The following is a 24,891-nucleotide window of genomic DNA, read 5'->3' as shown; positions in this document are numbered from 1 at the left end:
ATTTATCTTGGGTTTAGGTATTTCAATGCCCAGTTCTCTTGTGACCACTAGTGCCGTACTGTACATGAGCTGTACTGTACATGAGCTGATTAGTTTGTTTGATGGATGTTGTTTCAATTGTCATCAATGCCATGTTTACATCCCTCATTATGGGTGCCAGGTCTTTTTTGTGCTCCATTTTCAATGCTGGCAGCTGTTGTCTTTCCTCATTTGATTGTCCATACTGGATGATCTTTTCCCTTAGTTCTTTTTGTCTTTCTGTCAGTCTATCAGTTTTTTCTGTCATGGGGACTTTCTCTAGTGGCTGTACTATTATTTTCTCCCCTGTGCTGGCGTTTTCATCTAGCAGTTCTATTATGATCTCTCCTGTTGTTTCTGGAGTATGTACTGTTCTTTCTTCTGATGTTACAGTTGCTTTCTTTTCACAATTTTTCTGGACCTCTTTCAGTTCTATCTCAGTAAACACTGTATTCCGTATGATGAATCGCCTTTGATCTGCCAGTCTTTGCCCAGTGATATTCAAATTTGGGTAGCGTTGTTTCCACAATTCGTACATTCGCTTCAAGTATTCTCTTTTTTTTGGCTCTGAGTGGTAGTAACAAGCCATGATGGCACGATTTTCTTGCACACTATACTTCTTTCTTTTGGATGGTTGGTCCACTTGTAGCCCACTTGTCGACGCATGCCCAGGGACCCCAGCATGCGACGCTGCCCTTGTTAACCCGTGCGACGACCGCTGAGGTATGGAATAATTTTTCTTTTGTATCACCATTTTGTATGGGTTGGTGGACACTCTTAGTCTGGTTTCTCAGTTGAGACCTGTCTGGCATGAGAGCCCCTTCTGGTAGAATACCCTACCTCCAGCATAGCTCTCAACATCATCGAAGCACGTAAGCCCCATCATCATCACCACCACCACCACCACCACCACCACCACCACCACCACCACCACCACCACCACCACCACCACCACCACCACCACCACCACCACCACCACCACCACCACCACCATCATTCTACAAACTACACAGCAGCCAGGTATCATTGTCAGTGTTGATCTACGTCACCATTGAGCCCCAGCCAGGGGCCTAGGTTGTTGTGACATATCGGCGAAGGATGTTTGCAGAGCCCAGCAGCATGACTTTTTGAAGTTGACAGATGTTGATTTTGTCGATGTTAATTTGTTTCAAGTGCTGCCCGAGGTCTTTTGGGACAGCACCCAGCGTGCCGATGACCACTGGCACCACTGCTGCTGGTTTGTGCCAAAGACATGTCTGCTCAACTGGCAGAATGTTGTTCAGTTCCAAGAAGTCCACGATCTTTTCAGCTATTATGCCAGTGAGCAGTTTGAATGTAGTTGGCAAACACGTTATTGGCCTGTAGTTTGATGGAGCTGTGCCTTTCTTTGGATCTTTCTGCAGTAGGTATGTTATTATTATTGTAGATTTCACAGCTGCCAGATCTTTAGCTGGTTGTTGGCCTTCATTACAATTCGAGCCTCACCCAAAAGCCTAGGAAGTTGTAATGTATTGGCATAGTATTCATGCAGATCCCAGCAGGGCTGCCTTCTGAATTTGACAGATGTTAATTTTGTCAATTCAAAGATGTTTCAAGTGCTGCCCTAGTGTTTTTGGGATGGCGCCCAGCGTGCTGATTTATTATTATTGTAGATTTCACAGCTGCCAGATCTTTAGCTGGTTGTTGGCCTTCATTACAATTCAAGCCTCACCCAAAAGCCTAGGAAGTTATAATGTATCGGCGTAGTATTCATGCAGATCCCAGCAGGGCTGCCTTCTGAATTTGACAGATGTTAATTTTGTCAATTCAAAGATGTTTCAAGTGCTGCCTTAGTGTTTTTGGGATGGTGCCCAGCGTGCCGATTACCACTGGGACAACCTCAGCTGGTTTGTGCCATAGACGCTGAAGCTTGAATTTCAAATCATGGTATCTAGTGACCTTCTCGTGTTCTTTTTCAATGACCCTGCTGTCACCGGGGACTGCTATGTCGATGATGGTTCCCCCCACCCACTTGCCATCTGTTCACTTGCGTATAAGTTGAGGGGAGCTTTTTTCAGCACAAATAATGTGCTGAAAAGTAGACTTATACACAAGTATATAAGGTAAATATGGTAGTGAAACATGGTTTTCTCAAGTTGCATTTAGTTTGAAACATATTCCATTTTTGTGGACATCTGACCTGACTGCCCTGATCCATGCTATAGTAACCTCCAGACTGGTTTAGTGTAACACACTTTACATGGGCCTGCCCTTGAAGACTATTTGGAAACTTCACTAGGTGCAAAATGCAGCAACCCATTTGTAATTGAGGTTATTTATATTACTCTGGTTCTGAAGTCTCTGCGCTGATTGCTTATGTGTTTCTGGATTACATTTAAGGTTATGGAGCTTACATTTCAAGCCTCTTGTGACTTGGGGCCCAGTTACTTCAAGGACAGTCTCTCTCAATATGAACCCATGCAGTGGCTGTTGGTACAGACCTTGCTTAATTAGAGGCTGTGTAAGCTCAAGATCTTTGTTGCTTACATTTATGGAGATGAGTCTCTGCAAGAAATCTGCAGGATAATGGAGTAAAAGTTTAACAATTTTATTAGGAAAAAATAATTAAAATACAAGCACACAATAATCACAGCACACAGAGAATTCACATAGTCCTACGATGTATGTAGAACTGAGAGGACAGGTTTGGAACAGTGAGGGATTTGGGGAATAAAGGCAATAATAACTTGATCTAGGAACTAAAATTTTTGGACAAGAATAAGAATACATTCTACAATTCAGACGGTTTTAACATTAATACACAAATGAAACCAGAGGCTTTTTTGAGTCTTATGGACAGACAGCTTGGAAAAAAATGGAATTTTGTTTTTATACATATCAGCAACAAGGATATCATATACACAAAAATTAGAAAGCTTCATCTATATCTACAACAGAAGAATGACTTGTGAAGTTCTTGAAATTGGTAGAAATGGTTAAACTTACTTCTTCAATTAGAGAAAAGAACTTAATTAAATTCATTGATATTGGAACCCCAATAGACTTTTTCATAAGATAGAACATAAGAACTTTAATATGCAACTTATCCCTGAAATCAGGCTCCATCCCTGAAGACTGGAAGATGGCCAATGTCACACCAATCTTTAAGAAAGGATCTAGGGGGGACCCGGGAAATTACAGGCCAGTCAGTTTGACATCTGTTCCTGGTAAATTAGTAGAATCTATCATTAAAGATAAAATTATAAAACATGTAGAAAAGCAAGACCTGCTGAGAAAGAGTTAGCATGGCTTTTGCAGAGGCAAATCCTGTCTTACAAACTTACTAGAGTTCTTTGAGGGTGTAAACAGGCATGTGGACAGGGGTGAACCGGTGGACATTGTCTACTCTCTTTCTCACAATACTAGAACCAGGGGGCATTCATTGAAAATGCTGGGGGGAAGAATTAGGACTAATAAAAGGAAACACTTCTTCACGCAACATGTGATTGGTGTTTGGAAAATGCTGCCACAGGAGGTGGTGATGGCCGCTAACCTGGATGGCTTTAAAAGGGGCTTGGACAGATTTATGGAGGAGAAGTCGATTTATGGCTACCAATCTTGATCCTCCTTGATCTGAGATTGCAAATGCCTTAACAGACCAGGTGATCGGGAGCAACAGCCACAGAAGGCCATTGCGTTCACATCCTACATGTGAGCTCCCAAAGGCACCTGGTGGGCCACTGCGAGTAGCAGAGAGCTGAACTAGATGGACTTTGGTCTGATCCAGCTGGCTTGTTCTCATGTTCTTATGTTCTTAGAACATAAGAACAAGCCAGCTGGATCAGACCAAAGTCCATCTAGTCCAGCCCTCTGCTACTCGCAGTGGCCCACCAGGTGCCTTTGGGAGCTCACATGTAGGATGTGAACGCAATGGCCTTCTGCGGCTGTTGCTCCCGATCAAAAAAACCCACAAATTGATGATTTGAGAAATAGACCAAGTAAATAGAGAAAAGTGTGAACCTTATTAGTGAAAATAATTAAGAATTAATTTTATAATTGTAATTAGAGAGCAAGTAGTAAATTTTAATTGTCTTTATGTTTGGTGCAGATGAAATTGAGAGCCTTCCATCTTTCCTTGTAATGTGCTTTTATGTACTTTCTGTGTAATTTTTTGTTTAGCTTTTTAGTTTGTTTGGTTTTTCCTTTTTTTTTGGTACGTCTTTACATTCTTAACAAAAAATTATTCCCTCCCCCCAAAATAAACCTCTGAACCAGAGTAAGGGAACAAGAACTAATGTGTTGCCCCTGGCTGTATTGAATATTTTATGCTTTGAATTTTAACAACAATGGCATAGTTTGCTGATGCTTACTTTTTTACATGAAAAAGTAGTTCCTCAATGTTGATTACAGTGAAGGACATACTTTGGCCTGTTGCTGCTTAAAATTAGATATACACAATCGTGTCCTGTGTTCTTCCACATTTCTCTGCTGGCATGATTAGGAGTCTTACAGGTCATTCCTATATGTACAGAGTTCTGCTTTAGGAAGAAGTACAGATAGTTCTCTGGGATCCCACGTAAAGTGCTTACTGTCTGATATACTTTACCTGTAAGTCTTTCTTCCACTGTGCCTCCTGCCAAGGCCTGTTTACTAAGGATTACAGGGGGTTACTCCACTGTTGCCATGCAACGAGAACTAGCGTTCCTGCCATTTGAGCCAGTTGTCAAACCGAGGGTTCAATAGTCTCCACTTTGAAATGCAATAAATAACAGCAACTCAACTTATTTAACAATTGCAATTACACAGTATTAGTCTTACCTTTATAAGCCATATTATCTATCTGTAGTGTCGGAAACAGCACAGACATTGACTAGGAAAAGGGTCATACAAGACAGATGGTGATATGTTTTTAATCAGCTTTGCTGAGAGCTAAAAGAAGCTGTGTGAAATGGACAATTGGGGTAAGACATAAGTATTTTGCAAACTTAAAGTTGTATATTTATTCTCTTAGTATCTTTAAAAATGTAACCATATGTATATATTCCTGTCATGTTTAAATAACTCCTATATATGAACTGGGGGGTTGCCTACTATAATAAATGTGAAGGTGAACACAGTTCTTGGCACTGTGTAGCTGTGTAGTCTGTTCACTTCAAATATAGAACTGTTAAGCTGCAGTACTGTACAGCTTATCTATAGAACTGCGTGGACTGACTTTCATACATGGCAGAAAATGAAATTGTGTTCCAAAGACAGTTTTTTCTACTTCTTGTTTTCCCTGTATACATTCTCTTATCCAAATAAATGTGATTTTAATTTTTGCTTGTTCCTTGTTGTGCATTTACCTTAGGTAAAATACAACCTTATTTACTTGGAGTTATTCAAGCCAGGTGAATAAGTTCAGTGAAGAAGTAGTAGTATTTAAATTATGGGCAAAAAAGTTCTGACTGGATATTAGGAAGGGAAAATTACAGTAAGAGTTGTGCAACAGCGGAATCAGCTACTAGGGAAGTGGTGAGCTCTTCCTCAGCAGCAGTCTTTAAGAAGTGGCTGGACAAACACTTGTCAGGAATGCTCTGATCCTGTATTGAACAGAGGTGGAACTAGATGGCCTATATGGCCCTTTCCAACTCTATAATTCTATGGTTCTATTAAATTGCTGGCATATATAACAATAAAAGATTGTAAACAGATGTTGTATTGTTGTGTCAGTCTGGCCTTACGGTTTGTGTACATTTGTAATAAAATTACATTTTCTCTTGTACATTGTTTTTATTTTGGCTTTCAGATATTACCAACAATTGGGCCACTAGTTAAGAGAAGTTGGACATCCTCGGTATTTCAAATGAAGATGAAATGCTGATCATCTCTGTATCAGGCTACCCAAGGGCATTGCCACCGAGGCAGTGTTCATTATTTATTTAGGAATGCCTTATCAAGAGGAGACCTTTCTGTAAACATGATTTGCCTGGCTCTCCCCTTGCACTGTAGTTTTCTGTTTCATGCCATTGAAACATTCATCATGACTTATTACACATCCTTACCCCTGGCAACTTCACAGGGATACTTCCCAAGACTTGAAAATGTGGGTGCTTTCAAAAACATTTCTATTGTGCCAACCCAAGCTACTTGTGGACTGCCAGACCGGAGTGCTTTTTGTCAAAGTTCTATTGCTGTTGAAAGTATTCAATCATGTACTCAGCGATTTTGCATTCAAAAGTGTCCATATAGATCATCATCTGCCTCCTACATGACCATTCTTTCAGAAGGGCTGGGCACCTGCATCACGCAAGACAAAAATGATTTGCATCCTGGATCCCCCAACAGTTCATCAAGCTTTATTTTTCATAGCTGGAAAGGTTGCTTTTATACTTCCCGTGTTTGGAGGCTTGGAACTTCTTTTACTTTCACTATGTGGCTGAAACCTGAAGAAGAAGGTGTAATGTGAGTAGCTGGCAAGTGTTCACTTAATCTTAAAATCAGTCATAATACTAGATGATGTTACTATGTGGATTATGTTGGAACTTGGACATCACATCATGTGGACAGCCAGGACTGTTCCACCTCAGGCTGCGTTTGGGAGGTCACATGCTTGGTAGTTTCTCCACCCTGATTTTGGAAAGCTAAAATGCTAGGAGACGTTTTCTAGACTCATCTCAAACTGCTAATTATTGGTGTGTGAAGTGTTTGTTTACTGAGCACAGCAAACATTCAATTCTTTCTACTGTACTACTCTTAAATAGAAGGGCTATATTAAGTGAAATTTCTAAGTACATTTTGCAGTAATTTTCAAGTAGGGCATGATGCCTGATTGCAGTGACCTAGTTGTAAATGCAAATGCACACACTGTCACTTGCTTTAAGCATCTGGGGCTCACCAGAATAAGACCAGTTCGTTCTTCTGCTGTTGCTAATCATTATTTGATCATCATATATTAGGTATATGGAACTGTGCATTTTCCTGGTTATAATACAGTTCTCCACTTTTCCCCAACAAGACATCCTTAAAAACCAGTTTCTTTACAGGCTGAGGGGGCATATAGTAAATAATAGAAATAACAGTAAATTGTGTTGATTATTCTGGGGTGCACCAATAGGTGATGAGATAATGGCAAGTTCTGTGGGAGGAAAACAACTTTGAAATTTATTTCAAGCCAGTACCTGTCCACATAATACCAGAGAACTCAAACTATTCTTATCTTTCATCAAGGAGCCCTTTAATCAGGCAAACTGATTACACGTGTAGGAGACTGATATGAAATCTCACCAAAATATGACCGAGAAGAAAATACAGAGTTGCACTTACCTGTAACTGTAGTTCATTGAGTGAGTTCCTGTGCAGATGCACATTGGGACTGTGCTTGTGCAGGCGTGCCATGGAAAAATTTTCAAGCTTTTTGTCTGCTTTGCAGCTCTAAAGAGCATTCACTCCCCTCCCCTTGAGAGTGAAGATTCCCACCCAAATGGTCACATGATAGGAGGGGGAGGAGTTCTATTCCTTCGATTTTCCTACCACTGCCATGGCTAGAGGAAGACCTGAAAAGTCAGTTGCAATGTGATAAAAAATAGCAGCCCTTGGTGGGGTAGGGAGGGAGTGATATGTGTCTGCACAGAAACCTATTCAATGAACTGCAGTCCTCCAGCATGTGAAACTCTGTATTTCATTGTCATGAGTATTCTGTGGAGCCCCACATGAGAGATTAGTGAGCTAAAGTAGCTTGGTGGTGGGTGTGAGGCTGTATATTTGACTGACACCTGCAGACTGTGTAGTCCTTCCTATAGGCATTAATATCCACTGAATAGTGTCAAAAACAGACATCAGGGAGGGCCAAGTGGCTGCCCTGTAAATGTTCTGACTGTGTGCATTTGATGGCCAAGCAGCTGATTCAGAGGTGGGATCCAGCAGGTTCTCACAGGTTCCCGAGAGTAGGTTACTAATTATTTGTGTGTGCCGAGAGGGGGTTACTAATTGGTGATTTTGCCACGTGATTTTTGCCTTAGTTACGCCCCTCCTCCGCTCCTGAGCAGTAACGCGCAGAACTTGAAGCAGTCTAGCAGGTAGTGCACCGGCGTGCGTGGCAGCCTGCACCTGCGTGCATTCGTTGCCCGCCCAAGGACCGGCGCAGTGGCTGCGTCCTTGCTACAGCCCCACTCAGCAATGCCCTGTCCCCGGAATGACTGGCCACACCCCGTCATGCCCCGCCCAGCCCCATTGGCGCTATGCCACAGTTTGAATCCCACCACCATGGGAACCTGTTACTAAAATTTTTGGATCCAACCACTGAAATGATTCTACCTGTGATCTGGTGCAGACAGCATGAACTTCCAATGACCAAACAAACCCTGATGAGCTGTATGTCAGCTTCATGGATTTGCATGCTCATGTGGACAGATGTAGCTACTGCTAGCCGTCTATGTGGTCCCCTACCAGAATGAAAAGATTATTGCTCTTCATCATGTCCACGATGTGATGCAGGTTGAAAAGCAATGACCTGTGTATGTGTAGTATTTGCAGGGACTGCTCCACTGTGGAAGACGGTTTGGAGAACACTAGCCACACCAAGTCCTGACCCATGTGGAATGCTGAAAACAACTTAGGATTGCTCTAGGCCAGGGCCCACAGAACATTTTCTTTATGGAACCCATTGAAAGAGAATCACACCAGAGATGCCACAGATCTCTCACCCTCCTGGCAGAGGTGATAGCTACAAGGAGGGCAGTCATAGAAGATAGGTGTGATAAGTCACAATTAGGCTTGGAGATTCAGATGCACTGAATCCTGGATTTGGCCAGAATCTGAACTCATTTGGGCATATTCGGCCCAAAATCGCCCAAAATATGTCCTGCCCGAATATGAATGAAAGCATTTGGGCTTTTTTTTTGGGGGGGGGGGGGGTTGCATTTCAGCCTGCAGGAGGTACATTTTTAAAGCTAGTGGCACCAAAATTTCAGAGTTTCATCTGAAGACTGTCCTGATGATGTCACAACAAACACCCTGTGAGGTAGGTGGGGCTGAGAGCTCAGAAGAACTGTGACTAGTCCAAGGACGCCCAGCTGGCATGTGTTGGAGTGCACAGGCTAATCTGAATTCCCCAGATAAGCCTCCACAGCTCAAGTGACAGAGTGGGAAATCAAACCCAGTTCCTCCAGATTAGAGTACCACTTCTGCTCTTAGTAGATAATCAAACACAGATAAGTCACATGATTCAGATACAACTTTTTATCCTTGACCCCACATAAGACAATGGACCCAACTGTTGTCCTAGGACATTGTGATGGTATCTTTTCTGGACAGAAAGAGGATTGCCCTCATCCTAACAGGCTACTTTTCTGAGGCTGTGGTGGTCAATCTGTTAGGCAGAGTGCTTGCAGATTGTGGCACAGCCCACCCTGAGTAGTCAAGAGCAGGAAGGAACCTGGAGGTCACAACCAGGGCCAAGGATGATAGGATGGGGACCAAGGATACCTGCTCTCATGACAGATAATGGGAATGCCCCAGGCCTTGCTGGCTTGGGTTTGTCTACCATGGTAGAATAGGGGGAGAAAGAACCCCACTCCAACAAAGTGACAACACAGCCACCAAGTGGTTTGACAGAATGAGTCATTCATAGTGACCAATTGCCTGGTCAGAGGAAATGACCGCCTTTTTAGAAGAATGGCCTCTAAATGATTTTTCATGATTCTTCGTCTTAGGACCCTTTCTTTGAGGGGGTTCCAAGCAGTTCAGGTCACAGCAGGGGCATAGGGGGAGAAAATGGTGCCAAGGGAAAATGGTACCCGGGCGCCACTGCCCTACCCCATTCCCCCCACTTACCTTTTTTTGCTTGCTGAAAACAGCTTTCTGCAGGCTGAAAACATGCAAGGCTAGTGGGGTGAGGCCAGGCCTGGCAAGGCTGAGTGAGGGGGGAAGGGGCGGGGTCTGGGGCGATTTTCCTCCCCCATCGGCATGTGCCCAGTGCACGGCATATCCCCCTTGCCCTCCCCAGGTCAGAGAAAGCCTGGAAGGTCTTGAAAGGAGGGACAAGCCCTCTTCTCCCCTTGCACCTGAAGGAGGCAGAGACTTTTCATACAGGGCTGGAGGCTGGAGGCTGGAGCATGAGCCTTCTCATCTTGCTCTGAAGTGCCCGAAGAAGCCAGAGCATTTCCCTAGAGCAGGGGTAGGGAACCTGCGGCTCTCCAGATGTTCAGGAACTACAATTCCCATCAGCCTCTGTCAGCATGGCCAATTGGCCATGCTGGTAGGGGCTGATGGGAATTGTAGTTCCTGAACATCTGGAGAGCCGCAGGTTCCCTACCCCTGCCCTAGAGGACCACCTACAGGCCCCATCCAGCTTTACCCTCTGGAGAGAGGCACAGGAGTTTCTGAAGAAGCTGGAACCAAAAGAGGCAACTTCCATGGTGGAAAAGAAAAAACTCACATTTTTACAAAGAAAACCACTCCACAGGGTCTAAGGCATGATCTGAGGTAAAGAATCAGCAGAGTCGAAGGAAAAACTACCTGAAAAAGAGCAGAATCCTTCTCAATATCCATGGTAAAAGAGAACAAACACACAATTTTGAAAACAAAACTACCTCACAGAGCTTTAGGCCCAATGTGAGGAAAAGAAACATTGGGGCCGAAGCAAAAACTGCTGAAAAAGGACAGAGCCCTCTTAAATTGATATGGTAGAAAAGAAAAGCTCACAATTTGGATGAAAACCTGCTCACAGGGCCTGAGGCCTGATGCAAAAGCTGAAGCAAGAACTTCTTTCCTCTGTGACTGCAAAAGAAGAACTGAGGGAGTAGCATACCTCCCCCTCCCATCACGTGACCATTTGGGCGGGAATCCTCCCTCCCAAGTGGAGGGAGAGTGAGTGCACTAGAGCTGCAGAGCAGACAGCTTGAAAATCTTTTTGTGGCAGGCCTGCACAAGTGCAGTCCCAATGTGGGACTGCACAGAATGCCAAGGATGTAGGTAAGGGGGAGGGTTCTCGGGTTTAACCCCCCCCCCCATTACATGTTTGTGGGTTTTTTTATTTTTAACTGTTTTTTCGTTTTTGGCGTGCAGGGGCGCAGTTTTTAGGCTAGCAGCACCAAAATTTCAGGGATTTGTTGGGAGATTCTCCTGATGATACCACCCAGGTTTGGTGATGTTTGGTTTAGGGGGTCCAAAGTTTTGAATTCCCAAAGGGGGTGCCCCATCCCCCATTGTTTCCAATAGGAGCTAATAGGAGATGGGGGCGACACCTTTGAGGGTCCATAACTTTGAACCCCCTGAAACAAACTTCACCAAACCTGGGTGGTATCCTTAGGAGAGTCTTCTAAAGATACTCTGAAAGTTTGTGCTGCTAGCTTAGCAATTGCATGCCTGACAGCAGGCACCCCCAAATTTCCCCAGATTCTCCTTTTAAATCCACCCCTTCAGCATGGATTTAAAGGGAGAATCTGAGGTCCCCAGTTTAAACATTGAAAGTGATGCTGTTTCAGGGTGGGGGTTAATCCACCTCCAAACAGCATCACTTTCAATGTTGTTTTAACTGGGGACCCCAGATTTTCCCTTTAAGGTGGATTTAAAAGGAGAATCTGGGCTCCCTAGTTTAAACACCATTGAAAGTGATGCTGTTTGGGGGTGGATTCAACCATCACAGCGGCCGCCCATGGGGTGTTTGTGCAAAACACCTGGCTCCATTTTTCCTAGCTATGCCTCTGCCCGGAGGGGAGGGCAGAAGGGGCTGCCAGCTTCCGGCTAGGAGCCCAGTCGGTGGGGGGGGGGGGTAGGCGAGGTAGGGGAGTCATCTGTCCCTGGCCTCGGAGAGCTGCTTTTTTAAACACTGAGGCTGGGGCGGGGCTTGGCTAGGCATGAACACGCCCCAGGGGCGGGTGGGGGCGTGGCCCTGCCCCCCTGAACCCACCCTATTAAAAAATCTATACCTACATCCCTGCAGAATACCCACGACTATGAACCTCATATTATTCTAAAGGTATATGGGTGAGATCATACAATTCTCCAAGTTTAATCCCATCAGTATGCAGATCCCTTACCTCACACTCTGTCCTTTCTATCCAACATTCACAATCTCACAAGAATAATCTGCCTACTTCATCTGGGTTCTGTTTCAGTCTTGTAATTCAGCCATGTCTGAGAGGGCTAGATTGGTAAGATAACAAGCTGCATTTCATGATCATAGTGATACCTCGCCCAAAACCTATGAAAACTTTCTTCCAGCATTATGTAGATATGAACAACAGAAGCAGTACATCCTCTAAATTCCCATCTATATATATAAAAATGGAACCATGCGTTTGTTGCTTCGAGAATAACCCCGCACCTGCTGGCCCAAACGCTCTGAAAATTTCACAGACACTTACTCATTCCCCCTACTGTGTTCTTACGTACCTCCCGCTGTCAGACAACACACCTGAGCCAGGTAAAACATCTTTTTCCTGGTGCACCAGGCCATGAAGCTGCCTGTGTGTAACTGTCACCCTTAGAATGTTCATGCCCTTAGAATGTTCGCTCAGATGGCCAGATATGAGCAGTGAAAACACTACATAGGCAATAACTCGAGTGGACGTGAAACACATACACGTGTTGCCGTGTGAGACGTCAGGTGGGGTTCTCCCCTCACACGCAGGTACCTTTCACTCTCTGTGCCTCACCCACTACTACCACACAACACACCTGCTGTCATACACATTCAGCAGAGAGGGAAGGGATGGGGGAGGCATGTAAGGGAAGAGAAGTGAGGGAGGGGACAGAGAGTGAGGGGTGGCATGCAAGGGAGGGGAGGGAGCGGGCCCAGCATCTGGATATGTCCCACCCACCCTAGCAGAGGGAGATGGAAGGGAGGGAGGGGGAGGGGTGGCATGCAAGGGAAGAGAGGGTGGGAGAGGGAAGGGATGCAGGGGGAGGCATGCAAGGGAAGAGAAGTTAGGGAGGGGAGAGAGTGAGGCGTGGCATGCAAGGGAAGGGAGGGAAGGGGCACAGCATCTGGATATGACCCACCCAGTCTAGCAAAGGGAAAGGGGAGGGAGGGGGTGCCATGCAAGGGAAGACATCAATGACATTGCACAGTATCAGCCTGAGTGTTTCCATGAGCACGTACTGCTGGCCTCTGCAATTGATTTGCTGCTACTGTTCCTTTCCCATTTCACCACAATAAGCCACAGCAACGTGTGGCTGGGGCCCGCTAGTATAGAATAATTCCCAAAAAGCTGATAACACCAGGGCTTTTATGTGTTTTTTTTCTCCAGCTCAGTTTTTTAACTGCATTGGTTTCCCCCTTCTGGTCATTGCTCCCCACCCTTGTTTAAAAAATAAAAATTGGGGAAACTAAAAGACAAACCAGGAAGAACACCCACCAGGAAAAAATAAAGTCTATAACAAGAAGGGAAGAAGCAGCGATATAGTTAAGCAGCTAAGTCGGAAAAAAACCCATGTGGAAAAGCACTCGGTCTTAGAAAGGGAGGATTAAAACCTTTCCAAAATTCTTCATCCAGTGCCCATTGGACCTCTCATAGTCAGTAGAATCTGATGGTCCACAATGTCAAAGACTTATAGAGAGGCCCAATATTATTTGTAAGGAATAACTGCCTTTTCAGTCTTCAGATTGGTTATAGATGAATGGCAATACATCTGTTCAGATAACCTTCATTGGAATGCAGTCATATGGGCATGAGAAAAAAAGAGAAAATATAAATGTTACATATAGATTTTGTTCCCTTAACTCAGAACAATCCATCCTGTATACCATCATGTTTTGCATGTTGTCAAGTCAGCTTTTTTGAGACATCGGTGTGTGTTTGTGTGTGTGTGTGTTGACTGTTGTGGTTTCCAAATAATTTAAAATCGAAGAAAGAAACTTTTTGAAAAGAGAGTGCAGCAACTTCCAGATGAGCAGCTGTGCTTTAGGAAAGAAATGAAAAGACAATGGCTAATAAGATCTGATGTCACTATGCCATTTTTCTGTTAGGATGAGATAATTTTGTGTGTGTACAGGAACACTCACTTCCTGTTCACCAAGTGATAAATAGGCTGCAAATAACTGTAAACTCTAACAACTTTCTGGATTCGAGAGTGCTGCACATCAAGGTCATTTCTCTTGTTAAAATTACCACACCTGTGGAAGGGTCCACATATGGGGCTGTTTGTTTTCAGATAAGCAAAATTAATAAACCTTGGATTATCCAATTGTTGTTTATCCAGGAACTGGGCGAATCCAGTTCCTAAATATTTTCCTACTTGGCTGTGTCTTCTCTCAAATATTTGTTAACTAAAAACTAACATGTTTACATACAGATAAAATCACCAATATGTTAAGAAATGCACATTTAGGAAACTTGCAGATTGCATTTTTGGCTTTAAAATTTTGCTGACAATGATGAAGTCTGAAAGAGAGTAGCGATTAAAATCCATTTAACTATGCTGAATTCATGACAGAGCTGTCAATGGGCAGAGTCCAGTAAAAGTCCTCATATTTAAATTCTACTAAATAGAATGGGAGTTAGTTGAAAATGAATAAATCCCTTTTGCTAAATTGTACGCTATAGTTTTGAACAAATAACAGAACTTACAGAAAGAAAGGCACATGTTACAAATACATACACACAGACATATACAAAGATTTTTTATAGTTGCTGTTTCAAATGATTTTATTGATAACATATTGTCAGAACACTGGTACTACATACATGGTTAAGCATAAAAATAGGTTACAGTTTTATAAATAGGTAATCAGTTTTACAGCACAAGCATAATGTGATCCTGAACACACATTCATAATCCAATTAAACTCAGTGAGAAATAACAATTGGCTCTTATTGTGCTCACTGTTAAATGGTGCCATCCTAAATAGACTGACACAGAGACTAAACCCATTGACTTTAGTGAAGTTAGAAGGGAGTAATTTCATTTAGAACTGCATGAACAAGCCTCTGTAGCAAGCCACTGTTTTGCAGTTGAGAAACCAAGTCTTCATTTGTAATCTGCCCATGGTCTCCCAGCATGACTGTGTCTGAGGACTGTTTGAATCAAATTCTTCCTTGTGTACCACCATGCAGAACAAAGACATTTAATCAAAACAATATATGAAAAGAGTGCAAGGATTACACTAGAACCTACTCTTTATCAGTCGCGTAGCTACCACGGGATGGGGGGCACCGTGCCCCGGGTGCATGCCATTGGGGTCACGTGGGGGTGGAAAATCACCCCCACTCCTCCCCCTTTGGAAAATCACCTCCCCACTCCTCCCCCCTTTCCCTTGCCCCACCTCGCCTTTTCAGTCAACTGCTCTTTGCAGTCGGCTGATCTAAGTTCAGCTGAACTATGGTAAGTGGGGGCAGGGCCCAATGGGGGCATGGGGGACCTACCCCCCATTTACCTTAGTTCAGCCAGTGGTGCAGCCAGGCTGCTTTTTCAGCAAGCTGCTCTTTGCAGCCAGCTGAACTAAGGTAAGGGGGACAGGGGCCTGCGTGGAAGCCCATGAGGGGCAGGGCCCTGCTTCCTGCACTCCCCACCCCCTCCCCACATACCTTAGTTTAGCTAGCAGCCCAGCCAGGCTGGTTTTTCAGCTGTCTGCTCTTTGAAATAAGCGTACATTATACAAATGCTTACCTTTGGGGTTATCATGCCCATATTGTATTAAGTATGACACCCACTACTAACAAAGTAGTGACCGGGACTTACTGCGGCCGCTGCTGCAGGCCAGGGAGGGCAAAGAAGAGAGGCCTGTGCACCTGGATGGAGGAGGTAGCCAACAGCAGTCATGCCTGGGGTGGGCAGACATGGATGCGTTATGGTGCAGGCACGGTGCCACAACATCATCAAGGTGGGCTAACCAGGGGCCATATAAGGCCCAACCTTGGGCCTGCCATCTGGGTGCTGCAGTGCTCAGAGAGCTTCCCACCCTCGTCTCCCTCATAGTTGTGGTTCTAATGCTTGGATCTCTGTCATAGTCAACCTGGCGGGTTGCACATGGGAACTGATCTGATGGGGGGGGGGAGCTGAGGAGTTCCCCCTATTTTAGCAGAATCTCTTCATGAGGTTCGGAGCAAGCCATGAGTCAGAATGCCAAGGGTGGCTACTGAGGCTTGTGCCCTTTAGCAGAAATGGCCTCTCAGCAGGAGGCTCCCACCCAGTAGAATTCTGCGAAGGCTGCACTGTGCAAAAGCAGATCTCTAGCAAGAGGTATCTGCCCAAAGGAGCTCCGCTAAAGCTGCCCAAGGTCATCAGTTTCGGTCTTACTGGGTGACAACCAATGGGTTGCCCAGTGCTCAGATGCTGCGCCTCACACTTCTTTTCCTGTCAATAGATGTTTTTACCCACAGATAAGCATGTGGTGTGAATATTTGGGTGTGGGGGGAACTCTGAACAACGTTGGTTCCACCCTTGGACAGCAACATCAGTGACATGAAGGTTAAAGTCTAGAATTCTCCTAAGCGCTGTAGTTATGAGTGAAAGCAGCAATCCATTTGTAAGGTTTAGATAGTATATTTAGGACTGATCATTCAGTAAATCTGAATAACCAACACCCCTGAATAGCCTGGCTCTGAAAAAGCCAAATAGTTTTTGGCTTTTTCAGCTTTCTGAGCTGCCTGTGGGGCTGGGAGATTCCTGATCCCAAAAGCAGTTCTTTCTTCCTGCCTGCAAAGCCTGCTCTGACTTGTGGGAAGGAGGTTCTGTACAGCTGAATGCAGGGGTCATCTCAGCTGACCGTTGCATTTGCTGTGCAGGGCTCCTAAAATTCAGGAACAACTTTAAAAACTCCAAAAAAAATGAAAACTTTCCCTACAATATTCAGGCCTTTAAAAACTGAACATAAACAATATCAAAAAAAGTTGACCACCCCCAATATGGATTCAAGACAGGGTATGCTAGTTTCAACTGTGCAGTGGAAGACATGAAGCTTCTTTATCTTCAGAAGGATTCTAATTTCGGTGATTCAGAGCTTTCTAACTATAGCGATGGAAGTGGGATCATTTTTCAATATGAATATAGTGTTTGGTGAGCTTATGAACATATGATGCTACCTTATACTGAATCTGATAATTGCCTCATCTAGCTAAGTATTGTCTATTCTAACTGGTAGCAGCTGTCCAGAATCTCAGGCCGTTTAAAGCTACTTGGATAACTGGAGATGTAGGGTTCTTCTGCATGCAAACATATACTATGCTGCTATGCTATAGATGCTTTCCAAGGGAGAATAAAGAGTTTATCATTAACTAGTGTCAGCCCTGGAGCATTCTCCTGAAAATAACTGTAGCTTCATGGTAAGAACTGAACAACTGTAGAGCATTCTTCTAATTTGAATAGTGAAAGCAGGATGGCTGTTCTACATTATTAAAAGTGCTCTGTCAAAATGGAAGCATAGACTGGAAGTTCTCTTCAAGTCATTGGTCTATCATGCAAGAGCAAAGACAAGGGAAAACCTGGTTTACATCAACCTGTGCCAACACCCTCTGTGTTCACTAAAGCCTGTCATGATTTGTTCATGCAGAAAGGTTTTATATTTAGCAATAAAATACAAAACCACTATTCTGTGTAATGCATCAGATATTGATGCAAGGGTAGATACTGATGCATGTCTTCTGTAAGCCAGTTTGCAATTTTCACAGTGTTCTGCATTGCATTGTATGCTCCCCTCTATCAACATATTTTCCTCCTTAATTTGATTAATCTTTCTCTAAACTTTATAAGTACATATATTTGTTCATAAACAACCCAACTACTCTTCTGGAAGTTGACTTTTGATGGTTGCTTTTTTTTTCTTTATTGTTTCCAAAGGTGTGTGGTAGAGAAAGCTGTTGATGGCCAGACCGTGTTCAAGCTTACCATCTCTGAGAAAGAGACCATGTTTTATTATCGCACTGTAAATGGGCTGCAGCCACCGATAAAAGTAATGACACTGGGGAGAATTCTTGTGAAGAAATGGAATCATCTTAGCGTGCAGGTGAGTGAAATAAAAAACATTTAGCATGGTTAAAGATATGAATTGTCTGAGATAGTGTATTTGAACAAACGTTGAAACATTAAAAGTTCAAGTTAAGATATGGTGGTTGGTAAACTGGGACATTCTGAGGGAGACAATAATGGTTGTCTAAATATTCTATTGAAATAACATTAAAATAAGCAAGTTTTAAGCAACATTAAGGGACATTATATTTTAATTTGGGATTGAAGCATTTTTGGCTAATAAATACAGAAGAGGGTATTGCTTATATTTCCCTTTACAGGCTTAATAGTCAGACACCACTAAATTTTAAATCTATCTTATAAAATTATAAAGGTGTTCAAATATTCCTCCAGTCCAGTAACTTGATCTATTTCTGTAAACTATATTTATTTAAACTTTCCATTTGCCCTGTCCCTTAGAGATATTACTCTGCCTTGGAGTCCAATTGGTGAAAATCAGGATGCACTAAATTTTCCAAAGGTTCTTGCCATTTTTTAATTAAAATGTTTATATCCTGCCTTTCTTCAAGGCAGCTTACAGTAATAGGTAAAAGTATCCCCACCATGGTCAGATCACCTGAGTCTAGGAACCATAGAGTTGGTAAATAAGATGCAGCTGATAGAATGTGTTCCTAACCACCATACCACCCTGCTTTTAAACAACAAAGTAGGTAGTGGTGTATCTATGGAGGGACAGGGGGATCATTGACCTCCCCCATAGCCCAGCCAGGCTGCTTTTTCAGTTGGCAAAGCAGCCAGCTGAAAAGGGTAAGTGGGAGGGGAAGAGGGTGGGGTCATTGGGGCGTAACGGTATGTGCATAACGGTACATCAAACTATGAGAGATGAAAGCTAAACTGAGCATCAGGGAGAGATGCACAAAGGGAAGAGGGCACATAGAGGAGAGACAGTGGCCACTATACATATGCGCTTCATCCTTGTTTTGAAAGCAGATTTGTGACATAGGGCATGCCTGCCTTATACAAACCCTGGGTACTCTGATTTGTTCAAAAGAACCTCCCCCTCTTTGTCTAACATCTGTGCTCAGTCTCTCCTCCACCAGCACAGCCTCAGTTGCCAGGTGCCCTGGACCCTTCCTCCTTGCCCCCCCCCCCATGCTACTGACTCTTTCCTGCTTCTCTGAAGTGCACATATGGAGAGATTTCAATACAAAATAACAGAGAAGGCTTTATCAAGGAACAGTACAAGCAGACATCTTTTTGGCTCCACCCCATCTCTCCCACTCTGCTTCCCCACTCCCTTTTAAAACTTTATTTCAAGTAACACTGCTTTAAAACAAATCTCTTCTCTTCTCTTCTTTTGTAGTGGTGGCCCAGAGAAAGAGAGAGTGGACAAGGGGAGAGAGAGAGAGAGAGAGAGAGAGAGAGAGAGAGTCTGCTCTGTGCTTTTAAGGTTGTTGATGAGCGGAGTTAAGAGAACTGGGAGAAAACCAGAGGCCCATTTAAGACTTGCAAGGAGATCCAAGGCACTGGGCTGCTTCCTTGTGCATAAACAGAAATGCAAGGAGAGCCCACTACAAGCCCATTGCACAGAGAACAGGCTTGAGGCAAATGTTCCATTCATAATGAGCCTTTGTTTTATATCTGAGGGTTTTTCCTAACTGGGAGAGCTGTGTGAGGGTACTGAGTGAATGTACCTAGCCTACATTAGGACCCTATATGTGAACAGCCATAAGCCAGAACATCTAAGAAAATGAACTGTACAAACTGTGAAACATCTTGGAAACATTTAAGGTAAACTGAACTAAGTAATCTCAAGTGCTGTGCTGAAGAAACTAGAAACTATAAGTTTCTGTGCCAAACTCTCTTGTGAATAGTATAAATATATTCCTCTTGCCTCCTGCCTTATTTGCCTCATCCAAATCCATTTGCAAGTTAATATTACTACTTTTACCATCTCCTCTGCCTGTTAAATAAATCTGTTATTTTTGTAAAGTTAAAATCTGCCTCAAGTATTTGTTTTATTTGTGCCTCCATGAGGGAGTGCCTATGGAAAATAGAAATAAAAGTCCATGTGCATCCTCCACCTTCTGGGTGTCAACAAGGCTAGGGGAAAGTGCTTTCTACCTAATGCTACCATTATTAGAGGCACCTCAATCCCTGAAGGGAAAAAGGTGGGAAAAACCTGAATGAGTGGTTTCCCTACCTGACGAAAATATGGTCAGTCTCACCCACCTTGCTTTTATTCCATTTTCTCTACTTCTGTGGTGTCTCAAAGCAGCTTATAATCACATTCCCTTCCTCTTCCCACAACAGACACCTTGTGAGGTAGATGGGTTTGAGAGAGTTCTGAGAAAACTGTGTCAGAAACATCACAGTCTGTCCTTACCTCTTGTGGTCTTCTGCAATGTAACCATTTCTTCTCTCACCATTTCTACGCTAGGTGGCCTTTGGCAAACCATTCTTTTTAAAGTCCCTATTCAAAGTGTTTAATAGCTAGTTGATGTGGTTGTTATAGTGCTGGGCAAGGAGTTGGGAGATGTGGGACGAATCCCCGTTCAGTCATAAAATTTGCTTCATAAGCTTTAATCAGTTGTTATCTTAGTCTCCTTCTCTCAAGCCTCACCAGGCTCACAAAGTTGTTGTTAAAATAGAAGTAGGAAAATGAGAATGATGTATGCTGCCCTGAGCTCCTTGGAGACAGAATGGGGGTCACACTTGATGTGAGGGCATCTTCAGAACCACCACAAGGATTCTGTATCATTTTACAGTAATTTAAAAGTGTTGTAAGCCCAAAGCATGGCACTTGAGTCCCCCCTGTATGAGTGTGTGTGTGTGGGGGGGGGGGGGGTAGGGGAGTGCAGCTGTTTTAGCATTTGATAAGGTGTGTTATGTGTGGAGGGAGGAAACGACCACCACAGTCAATGGTGCTTTGGGTTTTATCAAGATCAGACCCTTTCAGCATTTTAAAATGACTTTTAAATGGTAGTGGCATTTTCATGGTGACCACAAGGACACTGTTATGCCTAGTTTGGTCCTGAGATAAAAACCCAGCCTTAGGTTCTGCAGAGGGGAAGATGCAACCCTCTCCCCCTCCTTTCCTGCTGGACACTTGTTAGTTCTGTGCCCTTTGTCCTCCTAGATTTCACTCTTCAAGCTGAGCAGAAGTATGTAGTAGAGCCCACTCTGAAGCTCTTTCCCCCCAGGTCTGTTTTTGCTTTCCCAGTCTGTCCCTGGTCATCACATACTAGTTAGAAAGCATACTGGTTAGAAAGTCTTATTGTGAATTCTTATAAACATGTGCAGTGGTTGTCTTCTAGTTAGATTTATTTCTATCATTTCTAGATATATTCTTTCCTCTATGCTTTCTTTCTCAGTTATCTTTTTTCCTGATATAACAGCAAATTGGTGTGAATAAAATTTTTTGGCTGTTGGATTGAAAAAGTGACCTTAAGACCAAACTAATGAACTTTATACTCAGAAGGATGTTACATTTATGCTGTTCTGTCAGCCACATTTTGTACTGGACTCAGAAGCTGATAAAGGTTGGAATTGTGTAATGAACAAGGAAGTCACATTTCCTTTAATGATAATAAATAATGATAAATTCTTGCTCAAAACTGCTTTCATTGTAGCAGCACTGGCTAAGTTGCCACAATGTTTTATAGGCTAAGTGTCCTGTGCCCTTATTTAGGGGAAATACTATAAATGCTTGGATTTCCAGATTGTACAGATAAATTCTGACCCACCCACTTGATGGAGGCAGTTCAGTTGATTGGTTTGAGTTTGGGTAGTTTCCTGTGAGGTTATGTGTTCAAATCAAAGTAGCAGAACATGGTTCAGTGCCTCAAAGAAACAAATGAAGGGGTTGGAGTCGATATTTGATATCTCTAAAGTCCCTTGCTCAATCCTGGGCATCTCAGCTAAGAGTCTCATTGGGGGGGGGGATCTTTGTATCCTTGCCTGTGGATTTGTCCTCCCCAGTGCACTTACCCCTATAGATGGGTGATTTCACTGGTGTGCAGTCACTGTGGCCTTCCCCAATGCTGGAACATGGTGCTGGACACAGCACCAGTATCCCTGCCACTGACAGCATTCTGGTGGCAAGCTGGGGGAGGAGCCAATGTTAGTTGGCTTCCACCGGTCCTTTGTCGTGTTACACTGGCAACGGTGGTTTCTGACTTATGCCACTAAAAAGGGTGGTGTAAATCTGTGAAGCCCAATGGTGCTTCTTGGTGGGGAGGTGGTGGGGAGGCTTTTTTGTTTTACCAGCCTCGTTTGCCACTGGGAAGCTTTTTTGGGGATGATGGCCCAGCATGGTGCTGCAGCTGGGCCCATGGCACCTTGGGTGGGGCTGTAAAACTCTTAAAGTCTAGTATGGTAGGAAAGACTTAAAGCCTTAGCCATTTGCAGCCAAAGCAAAGAATGCTGACAAAAATATCCAGGTGAAGTACGCTACTTGTCTTGTTACAGTGGGGCTGTCTTTTACCTTTGTCCTTTTAGGCTCAATAATATGACCTCCTGAGATTATTAAATGGCACATAGGAACGGACACTCTCATCTGATGTATTAGTGGTTTTGGTTCTGGCTCTAGGTGTTTGTGTGTGTGTCTTAGTGCATATGTGTGAGTATGGACAACATTCTCTTTCTGTCAGCAGAAATGGTGGGGGCAGGTACCACTAAAGGATCTGAGTGATCAGAGGCCATTGGTGGTATGGTGTGTGAGCAGTAATGGCACTTAAAATCATCTGTCATAATTGCTCTCCTTCCTGCTTGCCACTTTGAGTCAGTGAGCAGGTAAGCATGCACTGATGAAAACCTTTCCTAGTGATTGTTATGAGCAATTGAACTTAGAAGCTGCCATCACTACTGGTGACTCACCTGACTGCTTGGCTGTCTTACAAGGGAAATTAGTGACTACTGCTAATCCAATACTGCTAATCAGTAGGGCCTGTTCTCAGTACTTCTGGCACTTTGTGATAAGCAAGCATGTGGCAGTACTTGCTTCTAGGCATCACTGTTGCTTACTCATCTATGCTGGTGAATGAGCTGAGGAGCAGCCATTGCAGCTGCTAATTCATCTACTTATTTTGCTCAGGATGGTGGCAGTTTTGGTATGGCAGGGGCTGATGAGAATTGTAGTCCATGAACATCTGGATCACCCATAGGCTGGCCGCCACTATGTTAGTGGATATCAGGTATGTATGTGTTAGCAAAGAGCTGCTGTTGGAAGGGAGAGAAGGATAAAGGGAGTCATCCTTGGATGGACCAATCCTTTCAGGGGGTCCAATAATCAGGAATTGCTTTTGTGTGTTCCATAGGGTCCTGGAGATTCACTTCCTTCCTGATGATGCCAATTCTTGATGCCAGCAATGTGTATACAAATATTATGCAATACAATTTGATTTTCTTTAAATGAAGCTAATAAAGGTAATAAACTGAGGTGAGAGGTGGGGAAAAGGGCAGAAATAGAAAGGCATATTCCATTTGCCAGGGATATAGTGGTCAGGTTTGCCTGTGTTAACATAGGTGTGTCTGCTGCAGTGGGTCAACCCATTAGGTAGTATGCTTTTAAAAAAAAATAATGAAGAAAAACAAGGTGACATTTTAAGAAATTCTAACTTCACCCTCAAAGTAGCAAACAGTATACAGTTCTATGGAATCTGCCAGCTTGGTGTGTTTGTTGCCAATTCAGGCCCTATAATTATTAAATGATATATATTTTTAAAATACTAGCCTTTATTTGTCGTGAACATGTCTGTATAACTCTGCTGTGTTTTGGCAGGCAACAGTACATTAAAAGCCTTAGAAAGAAAGTTTAAATTCAAAATGCAAAGAGGTAACCAGAACTGAATTACTCTCCTGGGAGTGAAATGCTCTTAGAGTGCCTGTTGAAATCAGCATTATCATTGCAATACATGTCAAATGTGAGTCATTTCCTAGTTTAGGCAAAATTTCTTTATAAATCTTTAAATCTTCCGGCCCGCTCAAGAAAAGGTTAAAGTACTTATGATTTAATGAGACCGCTTTACATCATAACTATTTGACTATCAAGAAAAAACTTGTCCTTTCCAATTTGTGATTTTTTTTAAATTGTCCTCCAGTGTTTTCCAGTTTTCCAGGTTTTATGGCTAATGCCAAGAAAATTTTAAATAGAACAACACATTTACTTTCTCATTATAACTGTACAAAGTAAAAGTAAACTAAAAGATGCAATCTTAAGTTCACTTAAGATATCCACTGTATTCCTTTTTTTGTTACTTTGGTCTCTGAATTTTATCACCTTTTATTTGTTACTTAGATTATTAGGGTCACCAGCTTCACAGAGATCTGCTGGAATTATAACTTAACTCCAGGCTACAATTGATCTCCTGAAGGATGTGGCTGTTTTGGAAAGTAGACTCTATGGCATTGTACCCTGTGGAGGTACCTCCCTGCCCCAAACCCACCCTAGTCACCCCATTCCATCCCCAAATCTCCAGGAATTTCCCAATTCAGAGTTGCATCCTGATAAGAAGGTAACACGTGCAGGCTCCAGAGATGGTAAATCTCCTGTCATTGAATCGAAGAGCTTTCATTTGCGAGTGAATGGTAGATAATTCTGAGGCACAGCCTGACAGGGGTCTGAAACCTGGGACTCCGGAGCTGCATGCAGCTCTTTTGCTGCTCTACAGTGGTTCTCTACCCAAGCAGATGGTCAGTCAGCCAGAGCAGATCAGGAGGTGCAGACTAACAGCACAACTGGCATTCGGGGAGGAGTTGGGATTTGAGGGGCAGGTCTTAGCAAACCAGGTGCTCGAATGCAGCAGCAGCAGAAGGCCATTGCTTTCACATCCTGCTTGTGAGCTCCCAAAGGCACCTGGTGGGCCACTGCGAGTAGCAGAGTGCTGGACTAGATGGACTCTGGTCTGATGCAGCAGGCTCTTTCTTATGTTCTTTTCTTCAGGGTGCCCTGCAGGGAGACAGGACTCCTCTGGTGCCTGCAGACACACCCCATCAGTAGCCAGA

At 43.5% G+C, this 24,891-nt stretch overlaps 1 protein-coding gene across 1 annotated transcript in view; it reads left to right on the top strand.

Moving 5' to 3' along the window:
• Positions 1-5,956: 5,956 nt before the first annotated feature.
• USH2A (usherin) overlaps positions 5,957-24,891 on the top strand; it is a 646,790-nt gene continuing 627,855 nt past the window's right edge. Inside the window, exons 1-2 of the mRNA XM_048504848.1 lie at positions 5,957-6,441; positions 17,758-17,923. Coding sequence (XP_048360805.1) covers positions 5,957-6,441; positions 17,758-17,923 — 651 coding nt within the window. The remainder of the gene's footprint in view (positions 6,442-17,757; positions 17,924-24,891) is intronic.

Source organism: Sphaerodactylus townsendi, linkage group LG01 (genome assembly GCF_021028975.2).
Source record: "Sphaerodactylus townsendi isolate TG3544 linkage group LG01, MPM_Stown_v2.3, whole genome shotgun sequence".
Taxonomy (NCBI): domain Eukaryota; kingdom Metazoa; phylum Chordata; class Lepidosauria; order Squamata; family Sphaerodactylidae; genus Sphaerodactylus; species Sphaerodactylus townsendi.
Note: the sequence above shows the minus strand (reverse complement) of the source record. Positions and strands in the feature narration are given on the sequence as shown.